Raw genomic sequence first — 16898 nt, forward strand, 5'->3', positions numbered from 1 at the left:
ATTTGCCTAAAACACATACGATCCACACAATAGATTTCTCCACGAACATTCACTGCACGACATACGTATGTATATGTGGCTGTGGCATATTTCTTGTCTCTGACACTTGCCCTTTGTTTTAGCTAAGTCAGTGAATGCATGAAATATTTCTCTGTGAACACTCACTGCGACTGTATGGTATTGGCACAAACCACACTCCTTCACGAACACCCGCAGCATGTTTGACGTATATTTCACACAATTCCATATGCATTTTAACTATCAGAATCACAATAATTCCATCATTAAACACCTCTAATTCTTCCTTCCCGACTATAAAAACTGTACGTGATGCCTGCCCCATTCCACACTATGGTTCCATACTTTCACCAAGCCAGCCACAATATCTTTCACACAAAATACACTTTAGGCATTGGCTTCATTATATACGTATTTGTAATCACACCATGGGCCTTGGGGAGGGCGAGAGGCAAAACCCCGCAACAGTGAACACGTATATCGGCTCGAGACATATATCTATGTTCCACTGACAATATCACATACAAATATGCTCATAAATATTGCATTATCACACTGAGTCCATAGAGGCTTCAGCTCAGAAAGGAGGGGGAGAATTAGTAGGAGTTTAAAGGGACTGAAGACACAACGCAACCCACCGCCTGGCTGCTTGGAAGAGACTGAGGTATATCGCTACGTGCTAGGCCCAATGAGGCAGCTCAGTGTTGCCAACGCCTTACCATTAGAAAGCGCTGTACTCGCTACAATGCGTCAAAATTTGACGCGATTTCGCCAGAATTTTAATTTTTGGCTAATTTTTATGTGCTTAGGAACGAGATTCGAGTGACTAAACAAATTGAGAAAATCCACATAACACGTGAATCGCGTGACTGTGCCTGATAGAGTTAACTACATCAGCTTATCAATTTATTTTGGTGCAAAAATGGATCACATTTTACAAGAAATAACTTAAGTGACTGCACATACTGACGAAAAATTTGTGTCTGTTTTATTATCAATTTCTGAAACTTAACTGTGAGAGAGAACACTAAAACAGGTGAAAAATACAAACCAAACTAACCATTTACCAATGCTTACCAAACTCTGATATGTGTAATTTCTGCCATGTAATATAACATTGTATATGCACTTCTTAGATGTCATTTATTCATGATTTTTCATAGGCAAGAACTGTCACACTATGCTGTTGGGCTAGAGGCAAAAGCTTACTGGCTTGCCCTCAATGTGCTAACTAAAGCACTGAGCTGGCTAACCCACAACTTTCAAACAGTTGCCATTTCAAAAATCTATTCAGAAAGTACACAAGTAGTCTGAAATAAACCAGAAAGCATAATTTATCCTAACTCAATACTATGCGCCACGTCGCCACCATAGAAGTTTTTGTTTACTCATATTCATTACAGAAGCATTTACTCTTGTAAAATCTTATGAACAGCCTTGTATTTCTCATATATTTTAGCCTGCTAGGGAAAGTTTCATTCCTGAACTATTCAGTTTTTATAAATGGAAAAACTGGTTATCATATTTATGAATATTTAAATGTTATACAAAAGGGGGGTCTCTTGTGGCGTTTATCATCCTGTGACATTCCAATACTATTTCATGCCATAACCAGGTGACGAACGCCTGGTGTGAATGGCAAATTTATTCATGGTACAAAAACAGGAACGTCAGACGCTCACATTCGTCAATACTGGCGTTTAGTTTTTATAGTGCAGCCCAAAGACTCAGTTCTTACACCTATCAACCTGACAAAAATCTTCCACAGGAGTACCCATTAATGTTTAATAATATCCAGTGCAATCCTGCATCATCCTTAAACATAATTGGGAGTTTCATTCTCTCAGGATTAATCTTGGAAAGAACATATTACATCTAGCACAATCTGCTTCCAAGAGATTAGGTGTGCTAAGCCGACTCCGTATCTTCTTTACCCTTGCGCAGTTGTTGACTTTATAGACAGGCTTTATTCGCAGTGTAGAGTAAATTCTCATGTCTGGGGAGGCTCCCCACATCCAGCTCTTCTCAACAGGGTGGAGTCAAAGATAGAGTACAACTCTCATGTGTGGTGAGGCTCCCCACATACAGCTCATCAGTAGGGTGAAGTCAAAGGCTTTTTGTCTCATTAACTCTTCTCCTCTTACTGGCTCCCTTCAACCTCTGTCTTCGCCGCATTGTTGCACCTTTATCTCTTTTCCATCGCTACTTCCATTGTCACTGCTCCTCTAAACTGTCTGCTTGCATCCCTCCACCTCTACGATGGGAATGTAGCACCTGTCTAGCAACAAAATCTCATCCGTTTTCTGTCCAACTCTCTAATGCAAGAGTTAACTGTTATTCTCAGGCCTTCATTCATGCAACAGGTCAACTCTGGAACTGTCCCCCTCTGTCTGTATTTCCTACCTCCTATGATCTCCAGTCTTTCAAATGCAGTGTGTCCTGGCATCTTGAAATGAATGGATCTTGATTTTGGCTCTGTTGTATTGTTTCTGTTTTCTTGGAAGGAACGGTTTGTGGGCTCCTGGCCTTTGGTTCCTTCTTCTTTGCATTAACCTGTACCATCCCGCTGTCGGCATGGTGCCGACAGTACAAAACATCTCAATTAATCCCAGCGACGTGATGGTCCGTAGCCTGTCTCAAACTGCTTCAATCTAGCTAATTTTTTGCTAATGAGTAGCTTAACATATTGGCAACACTTTGCCCCCATTCTCCTCGCCTGTTCTCTCTCATCCCTCCCAGCTGGGTGGGAAAACGGCATTCATGGCTTGGGAAACTGGGCTAAAAATACGTCGGATGGCCATCCTACTCTTATATCTCCTATAAGGAGTACTTTTTTTTTTTTCTTTTTTTTTCTTTTTTTATGTCCTTTTGGATTGTTTTTAAAATTTTTTCCGTTTTTGGTCCGGGATTGGGTGGGTATAGAATTGCAAACATGCCTGGGATGGTACGGGTTAAAAAAATTAATTAAATATATAAGTAAAATTATGTCCACAAAGTATTCTCTACTGAACAAATGAATTGGCATATATTCAGCTGCAATATCACCAAAGTAGTGATCGGGTGCTTTACATTAAAAGGCTCCACTGACTGCTAAACACATATCAGTGAAACATCTCTAATGTCAGGGCTTTTTTTTTGTGCGTGCATGTGTGCGTGCTATAAAATATATATATATATATATATATATATATGATCATGACATAGGCATAAAAATTTTATTACTAGCAATGCATCAACATATGGAAACATCATTTACCCAGCTGAATGCTGCCAGGTCTTACGAATATGTACAGCCATGACCAAACTTTGATGTCACGACCAGCTGGGTCTATGGCTGGTGCTGCAAACTATTTTGGTCACAGCAATATGAATTACACGATAGCATGAGAATGCAGAATACCATCCACAGTTGTTTGGGGAGGAATAAGAAATATAGAGAACAGTACTCAATGCTGGGAGAAAACTCTGTGACTTTTTTGTGACTGTAGATAAACAGTGCTGCCAAGCTGAACCTTCTTGCATCCTCAAGTCTACATGGCCTCTCATTAAAAGCCTCCACTGACTGCTAACAATATGTGTGTGTGTGTGTGTGTGTGTGTAATTCACCGGGTCGGTCAGGATCACTTTGACGGTCGTGATCGTCAGCTTTTACCCTCCCGGAAGGGAGCTGAGAGCTCATATAGTCCGATCTAAGGGCAAGGCTGTGACCTTCACACACGCACACACCCATCCCCTTGCTCAAGGGAGACAGTAACCACCCACTTCGCCAAGTGTGTATATGTATTTACCTATTTGTAGTATACAGGAATTGAGCAATGCTCGTGTTGTCCTGTCTCCATATCCACATTTATCAAGTCTACCTTTACACACATGAATGTTTTTCTCATGCACCACCTCTTTGTCTAAGTCGTTCCAAATATTTAAGAATATACCTAATTCTGATATACACGAAATGTACTATGCTCGTGGGTTTCCGTCGCTGTTTCTCAATAAGTCGAATTTAACTTTAAACTCGTTTAAGTTTTTAGACTGGACGATCTCTTTGTCCAGGCTATTCCATAAGTCTATACTTCTGTAAGGAAAGCTATATTTCTTGATATCCTTCAAGCAGCTTGACTTTTTCAATTTCATTCCATGTCCTCTTGTTGCTCTCTTATCCCATACAAACAGATCTTCTTTGTCAATTTTATCTACTCCCACCATGGTCCTGAACACCGCAATCATGTCTCCCCTCTTTCTCCTTTCCTCTAACGAAGGCAAATCCAGTTTTTCCAGCCTCTCTCTGTATGACAGGTCTGTCAGACTGGGGACCATCTTGGTTGCTGTTCTTTGTATTCTCTCAATCTTGTTTATATCTTTCTTTTTGTGTGGGGACCACACTACCGCTGCATATTCTAACCTGGGGCGGATCATGGCCACTATCAATTTTTTCATCATTTCCTCATCCATATAATGAAATGCTACTCTTATGTTAGTCAAGAGCTTATAAGTCTCTCCAACTAACTTGTTAATGTGCTTTTCTGGTGACAAACTATCTTGGACCAGCACTCCCAAATCTTTCTCTTCTCTCCTTTTTGTGATTAATTCATTACCCAAAAAATAATTCAGTGATGGTCTCCTGCTACTTTTACCCATTTCCAATATTTTACATTTCTTTACATTAAATTTCATTTCCCACGTCCGGCTCCAATTGTGTATCCTATCCAAATCCTCCTGCAGTATTTTACAATCCTCCTCAACCTCTATCTTCCTCAAGATCTTTACATCATCAGCAAACAGACTCGCATAACTGTTCACTCCATCTACCATATCATTTACGTAAATCAGGAACATTACTGGGGCCAACACTGAGCCTTGGGGGACTCCACTTGTTACTTCCCTCCATCCAGACATCTTTTCCTTTATTACTGTCCTCATTTGTCTGTCTGTCAAAAAGTCTCTCATCCATTCCAGAAGTTTCCCCTTTAGTCCTCCTATATATTCTAGTTTCCACATTAGTCTCTTATGAGGTACCTTGTCAAAGGCCTTCTCTAAGTCTAAGTACACACAATCCACCCAACCATCTCTCTCCTGTACCACATCAATCGCTCTTGAGTAAAAGCTCAACAAGTTTGAAACACATGACCTTCCACTTCTGAATCCAAACTGACATTCAGCCAAAATATTCATCTCTTCCAGATATTTTATCCATCTGTCTTTCAGGATTCTCTCACACAATTTTGCGACCATGCTGGTTAGAGACACTGGTCTATAATTCAGGGGTTCTTCCCTGTTTCCTCCCTTGTAAATTGGTACCACATTTGCCCTCTTCCATTCTTTTGGCACTTTCCCCTCTTCCAGTGAGCATACAATTAAGCTGTGAATTTTATCCGCCAGTTGTTCTCTGCATTCCTTCAGTACCCAATTAGAAATTCCATCAGGTCCTGGGGCTTTCCTTACATCTTGAGTTTCCAGTAATTTATACACTTCCTGCACCTCCACTTTTATATCTTTCATCACCGGAACATTTCTAATCACTCCCTCCCCTTCCACAAGCTCCTTTTCTTTAGTGAAAACTGACTGGAAACATTTGTTCATTATTTCTGCTTGCACTGCCGCATCCTTAAAGACCTCTCCATCTACTTTCAGCTTGGTGATTCCTTCCTTTTGTTTCAGTTTGCCATTAACAAATCTATAAAACAGTTTGGGTTCATCCTTGCATTTGTCAATTATACCTTTTTCAAAATTCCTTTCTTCTTCCCTACGTATTCTTGTGTATTCGTTTCTTGTTCTTTTATATTCTTCCTTTGTTCTGTCGTTACCTCTCTTTCTCCAATTGTTCCACGCCTTATCTCTCTCTTTTTTGGCTATCATACACCTTCTATTAAACCACTCCTTTTTCCTGTTTTCTTTCCCTCTTACTCTTGGTACAAATTTTTCCACTCCCAAATTATAGAGGTCTAGAAAGATATCCCACTTCCTCTGTATCTCTCTTGTTTCTCTGAATTTTCTCCAATCCGCATTTTCAAAAAAGTTTCTCAATCCCGTAAAATTTCCTTTGCCAAAGTTGTATCTTCCCTGTCTATGAAGCTCGTCTCTTGGCTCGACGTTTCCTATTAACATCTGGAACTCAATGACCACGTGATCACTTTTTCCCAAAGGACAGAGATATTCCAATGATTCTATTACATCAGGTTCTTTGGTGAACAGTAAATCTAACCTTGCTGGTGTGTCCTCACCTCGAAACCGTGTCTCTTCTTTGACCCACTGCGTCATCACATTATTCATTATTATATTTAATAACATAGTACCCCACGAATCCTCGCCGCCTCCCGAGTACCATTCCTCCCAGTTCACCTCTTTACAATTAAAGTCACCCACCAAAATTATATTATTGCTTTTCTCAATTATTTTTTGCAAGTAGCTAGCCATATCTGACAACATCTCATGGTATTCGTCATCCTTCCATGCTCTCGTCTTTGGGGGAACATACACTACTGCCATATCTCTCTTAACATTCTCTCCAGTTTCTAATTTCATATATATCACTTCAGCCCTGCCTTCTCCCATTTCCACAGTATCTACATTTATGTTGTTCTTCACTGCTATCATCACTCCTCCTCCCTTTTTTTCTTTTCTGTCTTTTCTCCACAGTTTGTATTTACCATCTCCCAAATGAACATCAATATCTTCTCTTAATTTGGTCTCTACAAAGCACATGACATCAGATTCATGTTCTCTCAAGAAATCATTAATTTCGATCCTTGTCGATATGAAACCATCAACATTAGTATATATCACCTTCAAATTATTTTTGACATTATTAATACCCTCTTCTCTCCTACTCTCTGTCCGTACCACTTCCTCAACTTCTGATCTTTCACAACCATCCCCCCTAGTTTCCTTCACTTCTATTTCCTTAAATACCATTTCCTTACTTTCATATCCAATACTCTCCAAAAAAAAGTATTACGTTCTTCCTCTGTCCTCTTATCATTTTTTTCCTTTACTTCTTCCTTTAATGATTTTAAAACTTCTCTTTCTTCTTCATTCAGATCTTTTCTTATTATAATATTTTCCATCCCTGCCTCTTTGCTTAATTTCCAGGTCACTTTAAGTATCTCATTTATTACACTTTCTGATGTAAACTTGATTCTCATTGGTCTTGTTTCCCCTTTCTTATAAGGCCCTATCCTCCTTACTTCCTCAATTTCTTTTACCCATTTGTCTCCTTCGGGGTCAATCTTGCCTAATATTCCTCTCACCATGTTCGTGTCTCTCTCGAGTCTTGCGAACCTAACCTTTTCTTCCTCTTCCCTGTTTCCAAATACTACCACACATCTGTTCCTTTCTACAGTTTCTCTCACTATTTTCTCTTTTTTCTTCAGTATTTTCACTACATTTTCTTCCATTTCTTTCTTGTTCATTTCCCTTTCTTCCTGGATGATCTCTCTTAAGCTGACCACTTCTTTCTGTTCTTCTTCTACGTGTGCCCACTTTGCCTTGTGTTCTTCTAGTACATTACTCACCTTCTCCGTTTTATTGGTACTCTCTTCAAGTTTCCTCCTCAGTTCAACATTTTCCCTCTTCAAATTCTTAATCTCTTCATTGGCTGTTTCGTTGGACTGGATTAGACTCTGTATGGTGGTTTCCGTATTTCCTGACACATCCTTTATCACTAGATTCTCTACTTTTTTTTCGAGTTCACTAATCCTCATAATTAATGTTTTCACCAGGTCCATGACATTAGTATTAGCATCAAATCCTTGAAATTCCATTCCCTCATTGTTTACATTTTCGGCCATCTTTAACGTACCGGTAAAGTACCTAAACAGTTGTTACCGAATAAGCCACAAACATTCATGTATACTATTGCCAACAAATCTTTACATTTTTGGTGGTCTACCAACTTTCATTATTTTAAATTTAAAGAAAGACCCTAGGAGACAGGACAGACAAAATTCCTGAAACTACTCAAGGATAGGAGCGATGCCTGGGACGACCTCTCTCTCCGGCTGCTCGTGTGTGTGTGTGTGTGTGTGTGTGTGTGTGTGTGTGTGTGTGTGTGTGTGTGTGTGTGTGTGTGTGTGTGTGTGTGTGTGTGTGTGTGTGTGTGTGTGTGTGTTTACCTATTTGTAGTATACAGGAATTGAGCAATGCTCGTGTTGTCCTGTCTCCAAATCCACATTTATCAAGTCTACCTTTACACACATGAATGTTTTTCTCATGCACCACCTCTTCGTCTAAGTCGTTCCAAATATTTATGTATTTACCTAATATACCTAATTGTGATACACACGGAACATGCTATGCTCGTGGGTTTCTGTCGCTGTTTCTCAATAAGTCAAATTTAGCTTTAAACTCATTTAAGTTTTTAGACTGGACGATCTCTTTGTCCAGGCTATTCCATAAGTCTATACTTCTGTATGGAAAGCTATATTTCTTGATATCCTTCAAGCAGCTTGACTTTTTCAATTTCATTCCGTGTCCTCTTGTTACTCTCTTATCCCATACAAACATATCTTTGTCAATTTTATCTATTCCCACCATGGTTCTTAACACTGCAATCATGTCTCCCCTCTTTCTCCTTTCCTCTAAGGAAGGCAAATCCAACTTTTCCAGCCTCTCTCTGTATGACAGGTCTGCCAGACTGGGGACAATCTTGGTTGCTGTTCTTTGTATTCTCTCAATCTTGTTTATATATTTCTTTTTGTGTGGGGACCACACTACCGCTGCATTTTCTAACCTGGGGCGGATCATGGCCACTATTAATTTTTTCATCATCTCCTCATCCATATAATGAAATGCTACTCTTATGTTAGTCAAGAGTTTATAAGTCTCTCCAACTATCTTGTTAATGTGCTTCTCTGGTGACAAACTATCTTGGACCAGCACACCCAAATCTTTCTCTTCCTTTCATTTTTGTGATTAATTCATTACCCAACAAATAATTCAGTGATGGCCTCCTGGTACTTTTTACCCATTTCCAATATTTTACATTTCTTTACATTAAATTTCATTTCCCATGTCCGGCTCCAATCATGTAACCTATCCAGATCCTCCTGCAGCATTTTACAATCCTCCTCAACCTCTACCTTCCTCAAGATCTTTACATCATCAGCAAACAGACTTGCATAACTGTTCACTCCATCTACCATATTATTTACGTAAATCAGGAACATTACTGGCGCCAACACCGAGCCTTGAGGGACTCCACTTGTTACTTCCCTCCATCCAGACATCCTTTCTCAAGATCTTTACATCATCAGCAAACAGACTTGCATAACTGTTCACTCCATCTACCATATCATTTACGTAAATCAGGAACACTACTGGCGCCAACACCGAGCCTTGAGGGACTCCACTTGTTACTTCCCTCCATCCAGACATCCTATCCTTTATTACTGTCCTCATTTGTCTGTCTCTCAAAAAGTCTCTCATCCATTCCAGAAGTTTCCCCTTCAGTCCTCCTATATATTCTAGTTTCCACATTAGTCTCTTATGAGGTACCTTGTCAAAGGCCTTCTCTAAGTACACACAATCCACTCAACCAACTCTCTCCCGTACCATGTCAATCGCTCTTGAGTAAAAGCCACATGAACTTCCACTTCTGAATCCAAACAGACATTCAGCCAAAATATTCATCTCTTCTAGATATTTTATCCATCTGTCTTTCAGGATGCTCTCGCACAATTTTGCGACCATGCTGGTTAGAGACACAGGTCTATAATTCAGGGGTTCTTCCCTGTTTCCTCCCTTATAAATTGGTACCACATTTGCCCTCTTCCATTCTTGTGGCACTTTCCCCTGTTCCAGAGAACACACGATTAAACTGTGAATTTTATCCGCCAGTTGTTCTCTGCATTCCTTCAGTACCCAATTAGAAATACCATCAGGTCCTGGGGCTTTCCTTACATTTTGAGTTTCCAGTAATTTATACACTTCCTGTACCTCCACTTTTATATCTTTTATCACCGGTACATTTCTAATCACTCCCTCCCCTTCCTCAAAGTCTTTTTCATTAGTGAAAACCGATCGGAAACATTTGTTCATTATCTCAGCTTGCATTGCTGCATCTTTATAGACCTCTCCTTTTACTTTCAGTTTGGTGATTCCTTCCTTTTGTTTCAGTTTGCCATTAACAAATCTAAAAAACAGTTTGGGTTAATCCTTGCATTTGTCTATTATACCTTTTTCAAAATTCCTTTCTTCTTCTCTACGTATTCTTGTGTATTCATTTCTAATTCTTTTATATTCTTCCTTTGTTCTGTTGTTACCTCTCTTTCTCCAATTGTTCCACGCCTTATCTCTCTCTTTTTTTGCTATCATACACCTTCTATTAAACCATTTCCTTTTTCCTGTTTTCTTTCCCTCTTGCTCTTGGTACAAATTTTTCCACTCCCAAATTACAGAGGTCTAGAAAGATATCCCACTTCCCCTGTATCTCTCTTGTTTCTCTGAATTTTCTCCAATCCGCATTTTCAAAAAAGTTTCTCAATCCTGTAAAATTTGCTTTCCCAAAGTTGTATCTTCCCTGTCTATGAAGCTCGTCTCTTGATTCGACGTTCCCTATTATCATCTGGAACTCAATGACCACATGATCACTTTTTCTTAAAGGACAGAGATATTTCAATGATTCTATTACATCAGGTTCTTTGGTAAACAGTAAATTTACCTTGCAGGTGTGTCCTCACCTCGAAACCGTGTCTCTTCTTTGACCCATTGCGTCATCACATTATTCATTATTATATTTAATAATATTGTGCCCCACAAATCCATGCCGCCTCCCGAGTACCATTCCTCCCAGTTCACCTCTTTACAATTAAAGTCACCCACCAAAATTATATTATTGCTTTTCTCAATTATTTTTTGTAAACAGCTAGCCGTATCTGACAATATCTCCTGGTATTCGTCATCATTCCATGCTCTCATCTTAGGGGGAACATACACTACTGCCATATCTCTCTTAACAGTCTCTCCAGTTTCTAATTTCATATATATCACTTCAGCCCTGCCTTCTCCCATTTCCACGGTATCTACATTTATGTTGTTCTTCACTGCTATCATCACTCCTCCTCCCGTTTTTTCTTTTCTGTCTTTTCTCCACAGTTTGTATTTACCATCTCCAAAATGAACATCAATATCTTCTCTTAATTTGGTCTCTACAAAGCACATGACATCAGGTTCGCGTTCTCTCAAGAAATCGTTAATTTCAAGCCTTGCCAATATTAAACCGTCAACATTAGTATATATCACCTTCAAATTATTTTTGATGTTTTTTATACCCTCTTCTCTCCTACTCTCCGTCAGTACCACTTCCTCAACTTCTGATCTTTCACAGCCGTCCCCCTTAGTTTCTTTCACTTCTATTTCCTTAAATACCACTTCCTCTTTCATATCCATTACTCTCCAAAAAAAGAGTATTACATTCCTCCTCTGTCCTCCTATCATTTTTTTCCTTTACTTCTTCCTTCAATGATTTTAAAACTTCACTCTCTTCTTCATTCAAATCTTTTCTTATTATAACATTTTCCATCCCTGCCTCTTTGCTTAATTTCCAGGTCACTTTATCATCCACTACACTTTCTGCTGACAACTTGACTCTCATTGGTCTTGTTTCCCCTTTCTTAAAAGGCCTTATTCTCCTTACTTCTTCAATTTCTTTTACCCACTTGTCTCCTTCGGGATCAATCTTACCTAATATTCCTCTTGTCAGGTTCGTGTCTTTCTCGAGTCTCACGGATCTAACCTTCTCTTCCTCCCCCGTTTCCAAATATTACCACGCATCTGTTCCTTTCTACAGTTTCTCTCACTATTTTCTCTTTTTTCTTCAGTATTTTCACTACATTTTCTTCCAATTTTATCTTATTCATTTCTCATTCTTCCTGGATGATTTCTCATAAGCTGACCACTTCTTTCTGTTCTTCTTCTACGTGTGCCCACTTTGCCTTATGCTCTTCCAATACACTGCTCACCTTCTCCGTTTTATTAGTACTCTCTTCTAGTTTTCTCCTCAATTCAATATTTTCACGCTTCAAATATCTTTTCATTTGCCGTCTCATTAGACTGAATCAGACTCTGTATAGTAATCTCTGTATTCTCAGACACATCTTTTAACACCAGATTCTCCACTTTCTTTTCAAGTTCACTAAACCTTCATAATCAATGTTTTAACCAGATCCATGACATCAGTATTTCTATCAAATCCTGGAAATTCGAGTCCCTCCGTGTTTACATTTTCGGCCATGATTGAGGTTGGTTACAACTTACACTTACAGTACAAAAACAGATGTTACCGAAAATACTACAAACATTTGTGTGTGTGTGTGTGTGTGTGTGTGTGTGTGTGTGTGTGTGTGTGTGTGTGTGTGTGTGTGTGTGTGTGTGTGTGTGTGTGTGTGTGTGTGTGTGTGTGTGTGTGTGTGTGTGTGTGTGTTTTTTTCAGTGGTATATACTGCAATAGCAAACAGACTGACTTTTCCTGTCTCCCCAACTGGCTCCGTCTCTCATTCACCTAATAGAGTTTTACCGACCATTACACACACTGCTGCATCAATGATCACAACCAATGCCCTAACGAACACCCTTGCATAACGGTGTCCCCATGCATATTCTCTACACGACTCACTCATCTGATAGTTTTGTTGACCATTGCGCCCACTGAAACACCAATGACCACGCATGCCCTTTCATTTACAGTGTGTGTACAGAATATATATATATATATATATATATATATATATATATATATATATATATATATGCACATTTTCTACACATATTCTACATAACTTCAGGTGTAAGACTGAGAAAGTGCTTGTCACTCAGGGTAGGTGATGCATACACCATGATGCAATAGGTGCCATCACTTGGTGCACTTTTTGAAAAACTAAATTTTCTTTAACATTTGAACATCCAAGGCTACCTCACAGATACGTGAACTCGTGAAGCTAATTCCATAAATGCTGAGGTGCTGGTGTAATAGATTTTCAACTTTACCCTGAGGTGATCCCCTCAGAAGTGGCCAGAAAATGAGACTGACACAAATTGAAATCACACTACACCACCACCCTACGTATCATCCTAAACTTGAGAATTCAATACTACAATGTTCTCTAAATGGTCTTCTTCCCTACATTGTTACAGCATAACCACCCATCCATCTTACCATACTTTAATACTAGTTGTCAAATATCTTTTGGGTGTGGGAAAAAAAAAAAAAAAAAAAGAAAAAAAAAAAAAAAAGTCCTGACTGAAAGGATTAATGGATAATATTTCAAAGCATTTCAATCTGAAGGCTCTGCCTTACTTGACAAAGTGTAAGAGAATTTTTTTCAAATAATTGGGTACTTACTGAACTGTTGCTGGATATTCTACACAGGATAAAAGAAATTCTAAAACTTGGGTCAATTTCCATATTATGGAAGAAACACTCCTCCTTGAAATCATCCAAATTTTACCTGTGCTAATCCCCTTCACTTAGCAGCAGTCTAGCATATTATACTCTGAATACCATTAATCTGACTCAGTTTATGGAAGACTGCCTCCAATGTCTGACAAGCAAACACCAACTGTATATTCAGCAGTACTGTTTATACTTTTTATGCTGTACTGTACACACACACGAAGACTGGTATAATTACCCTTGGGGAAGTTGTGAGTATAGGTGAAGACCTGCAGAGCATAAACAGCAGTAACTTGGAGTGTAAGATGATCATGGAGGAATGCCTGGAGCACAGGCTTGAACTTGGCCAGCAACTCCAGCTCCTGCTCAGTCACTACTTTCTCGGGTATGACTGTTGGATCGCAACCGGACCCCATTGTAGTCTCCTGGTAGGGGAAAAAAAAAATTTAAAAAAAAATAAAAATAAATCCAGAATAAAATCTCAGGTATAATTATTCCCTTGTACAGTCGGCCTAAGAAGTGACGGCGGAGTATCCAGAAGTTTTCGGTCAGCGATGGTGCACATACTCTTCCTTAGATCTCTACGATGTGAAACCTAATACAGTACGTAAAATTGTTACAAAAAAAAATAAATCAATGTCAAGGTACCTATATATTACAAAATCATAGGAAGCAGTTCGTTAGTTACGATAATAGGAAATCCTAAACGGAACTAATTGAAATTTCACAACTATCGCTCAGGGACAGTCAGGAATAATTTGTGGAGTTCAAATCTAGTATGGTAACACGCAATAATTTTTTAGCAGCTTAAGACTGAACAAAAGGGAGCTTCAATAAAAAATTAAAATAAGTAATTATTATTTATAAAATAATTTCCGTTACAATACTAGGGAATAATTTGAAGTTATTTATTTCCGTTTCCAATTTCTCCATGCACGATGACAGAAAGTGGGAAGGCGGCATAAGCCAGTAAGCTATTTTAAATGTTTCGATCAACACTCACGAAAGGAGATAACATTTACTCAAAGACATGCAGTTATTTCACTGCCTTCGGCCAGTTTTCCATTAAGTAATATCTCTGGAATATTTAATATATGCCAGACGGCTATCGGTGAAAGAAGTATAAAAAAGAACCTCGAAATCTGCCTAGAGTCGGAGCTCCTTGGAGAATGCAAACTTTAATCTGATATCCTCATTGCATAATCAATTAGCGAGAGTAATAAAATAATTGAGTTCAAAACTTCCAGATCAGCATTTTCTGTTCAGCAGGACATTACAGTTCATTTTAAAAGACAGATATTAAGATTAAAAGATGGAGTAAATATTGCGTGCTTTTGCATTGCAAGAGTTTATGAACTCATGTTTTGGTCCTGCTTATTGCCTAGTGAAAGAGAAAAAGGCTGAATCTGTCATACCTACTTACAACTAAAAAAAAAATTGCATCAATTGAGAAAAAAGTTGCTAATTATAATTATTATTGGTGAGAGGAAGACGGAATAAAAAGACAGTAGGGTCTTGCTGCTACCGCAGGTAGGGCATCATTACGAAGAATAATTTCTTTGTTATGGCATCCTTATTGTTGCTGCATCATCACCATAGCATCTGAAAATAATGCAGTGTATTGCAGTCACTAGAAGTTTCCTTAACTGGTCTTCAAAACTAGAGAATCTGTATTTGAAATCAGGAACACGGAGTAATAGGCCTACTGCCCACCGCGCGCGGAGTAATACATTTCACATTCATTCAAATCAGGAAAGGTAACTATTAACTTTAATATATCACTGCCTCCTGTTATTCATTTTACATCCTTCTTAGCGCGATATAATATATAATTTATTTGATATGACGTGATGAAGGCAATGAATGTTTACGTTATATTCTCAGTTTTTATTGAACGTATGGCAGTGCAGAGTGACCGAAGCAATCTGAAACTCTGCCATCACTTCTTGGGGCGACTGTACAAAGGAAAACGGGAAAAAGAAGTGTGTGGTAATCATAGGGGCATTTGCCTTCTTAGTATAATAGGAAAAGTGTATGGTAGGATACTTATTGACAGAGTTATGGAAAGAACAGAGGAAATAGTTGAAGAACAGGGAGGCTTTAGGAAAGGGAGAGGTTGTGGAGATCAGATATTCATTCTTAGATCTTTAGTGGAAAAGTTTCTACTAGAGAAGGGAAAGAAGTTGTATGTGGCTTTCATGGATTTGGAAAAAACATATGACGGTGGATAGACAAGGATTATGGAAAGTATTAAGAATATATGGAGTAGATGGGAAGTTGTTGAATGCTGTGAAGAGTATGTATGATGGTGCTAAGGCTGCAGTGCGTGTGGATGGTGAACTAAGTGAATTTTCCTCTTTGAAGGTTGGGTTGAAACAGGGATGTGTCATGTCTCCATGGATGTTCAATCTGTACATAGATGGGGTAATAAATGAGGTACAAGGTAAGGTAGTGGATGTTGGAGTGGCCCTGGTGAGAGAGGGTAGTGTTTGGAAACTCTCTGTAATGTTGTCTGCAGATGATACTGTGTTGTTGAATGAAGACAAAGGGGAGCAGCAAGGCTTGGTGGATGAGTTTGGGAGTGTGTGTGTAAGAAACGGAATCTAAAGGTGAATGCAGGGAAGAGTAAAGTGATGGTCTTTGAGAGAGGTGAAGTCAGTGAATGTACAGTGAGGTTGGATGGTGAGGAAATGGAAAATGTGAGTACGTTTAAGTACAGTACTTGGGTAGTGTGATGAGTAAGGATGGACGTTTGGAGGGTGAAGTGCTTGAAAGGGTACAACAAGGAAGAAAGGTTGTTGGTTCCTTAACAGCAGTAATAAGAAACAGGGAAGTGAGCATGGAAGTGAAAAAGTTACTACATGACAGTACTGTGATACCAACTCTAACGTAGGAAGTGAAGCTTGGATGTTGTTGGAAGGACACAAATCAAGAGTGAGAGCAGTGGAAATGAGTTATTTAAGAGGAGCCTGTGGAGTCATATGGAGAGAGAGGCTGACAAATGAGGATATAAAGGAGCATTGTGGTGTGAATGTGGATGTGATAGGAAGCATTAGAAGGAACACACTGAGGTGGTTTGGCCATGTGAAGAAGATGGAGGGTGAGAGACAGACGAGGAGTGTACGTGAGTGAGGTGGAGGGGGGGAGAGGGAGGGGGAGGCCAAGGATGAGATGGAGGGATAGGGTGGAGTGGTATATGAGAGAGGGAGGTGTGAGTTGGGAGCAGGCGACGTGGAGGCGATTTGTTTGTGGCCACTCCATATGGGACTGAAGCATCTGGCAATAGATAGATAGATAGACAGATACTCCAATCGGCAAAAGCGACCATGCAGTACCGGTATTAAATTGTAACTTCAAGATTGCATACAACATAGTTACCAGTAATGAGAGTTACAGAGTCTAAACTACAAAAAGGGCAACTATCATGACCTGACGAAGTACTTCTTGGAAAGAGATTGGGAAAAGAAGCTTAAAGGGCATGATTTAAATGTTATAT

The 16898-nt window shown here is 39.2% G+C and overlaps 1 protein-coding gene across 1 annotated transcript in view; it reads right to left on the minus strand.

Moving 5' to 3' along the window:
• NAT1 (N-acetyltransferase 1) overlaps positions 1-16898 on the minus strand; it is a 221574-nt gene that overhangs the window by 25789 nt on the left and 178887 nt on the right. The window contains exon 16 of the mRNA XM_080267270.1: positions 13641-13827. Coding sequence (XP_080123396.1) covers positions 13641-13827 — 187 coding nt within the window. The remainder of the gene's footprint in view (positions 1-13640; positions 13828-16898) is intronic.

Source organism: Coenobita brevimanus, chromosome 23 (assembly GCF_032717465.1).
Source record: "Coenobita brevimanus isolate Jiangsu-jjx chromosome 23, ASM3271746v2, whole genome shotgun sequence".
NCBI classification, from domain to species: Eukaryota; Metazoa; Arthropoda; class Malacostraca; order Decapoda; family Coenobitidae; genus Coenobita; species Coenobita brevimanus.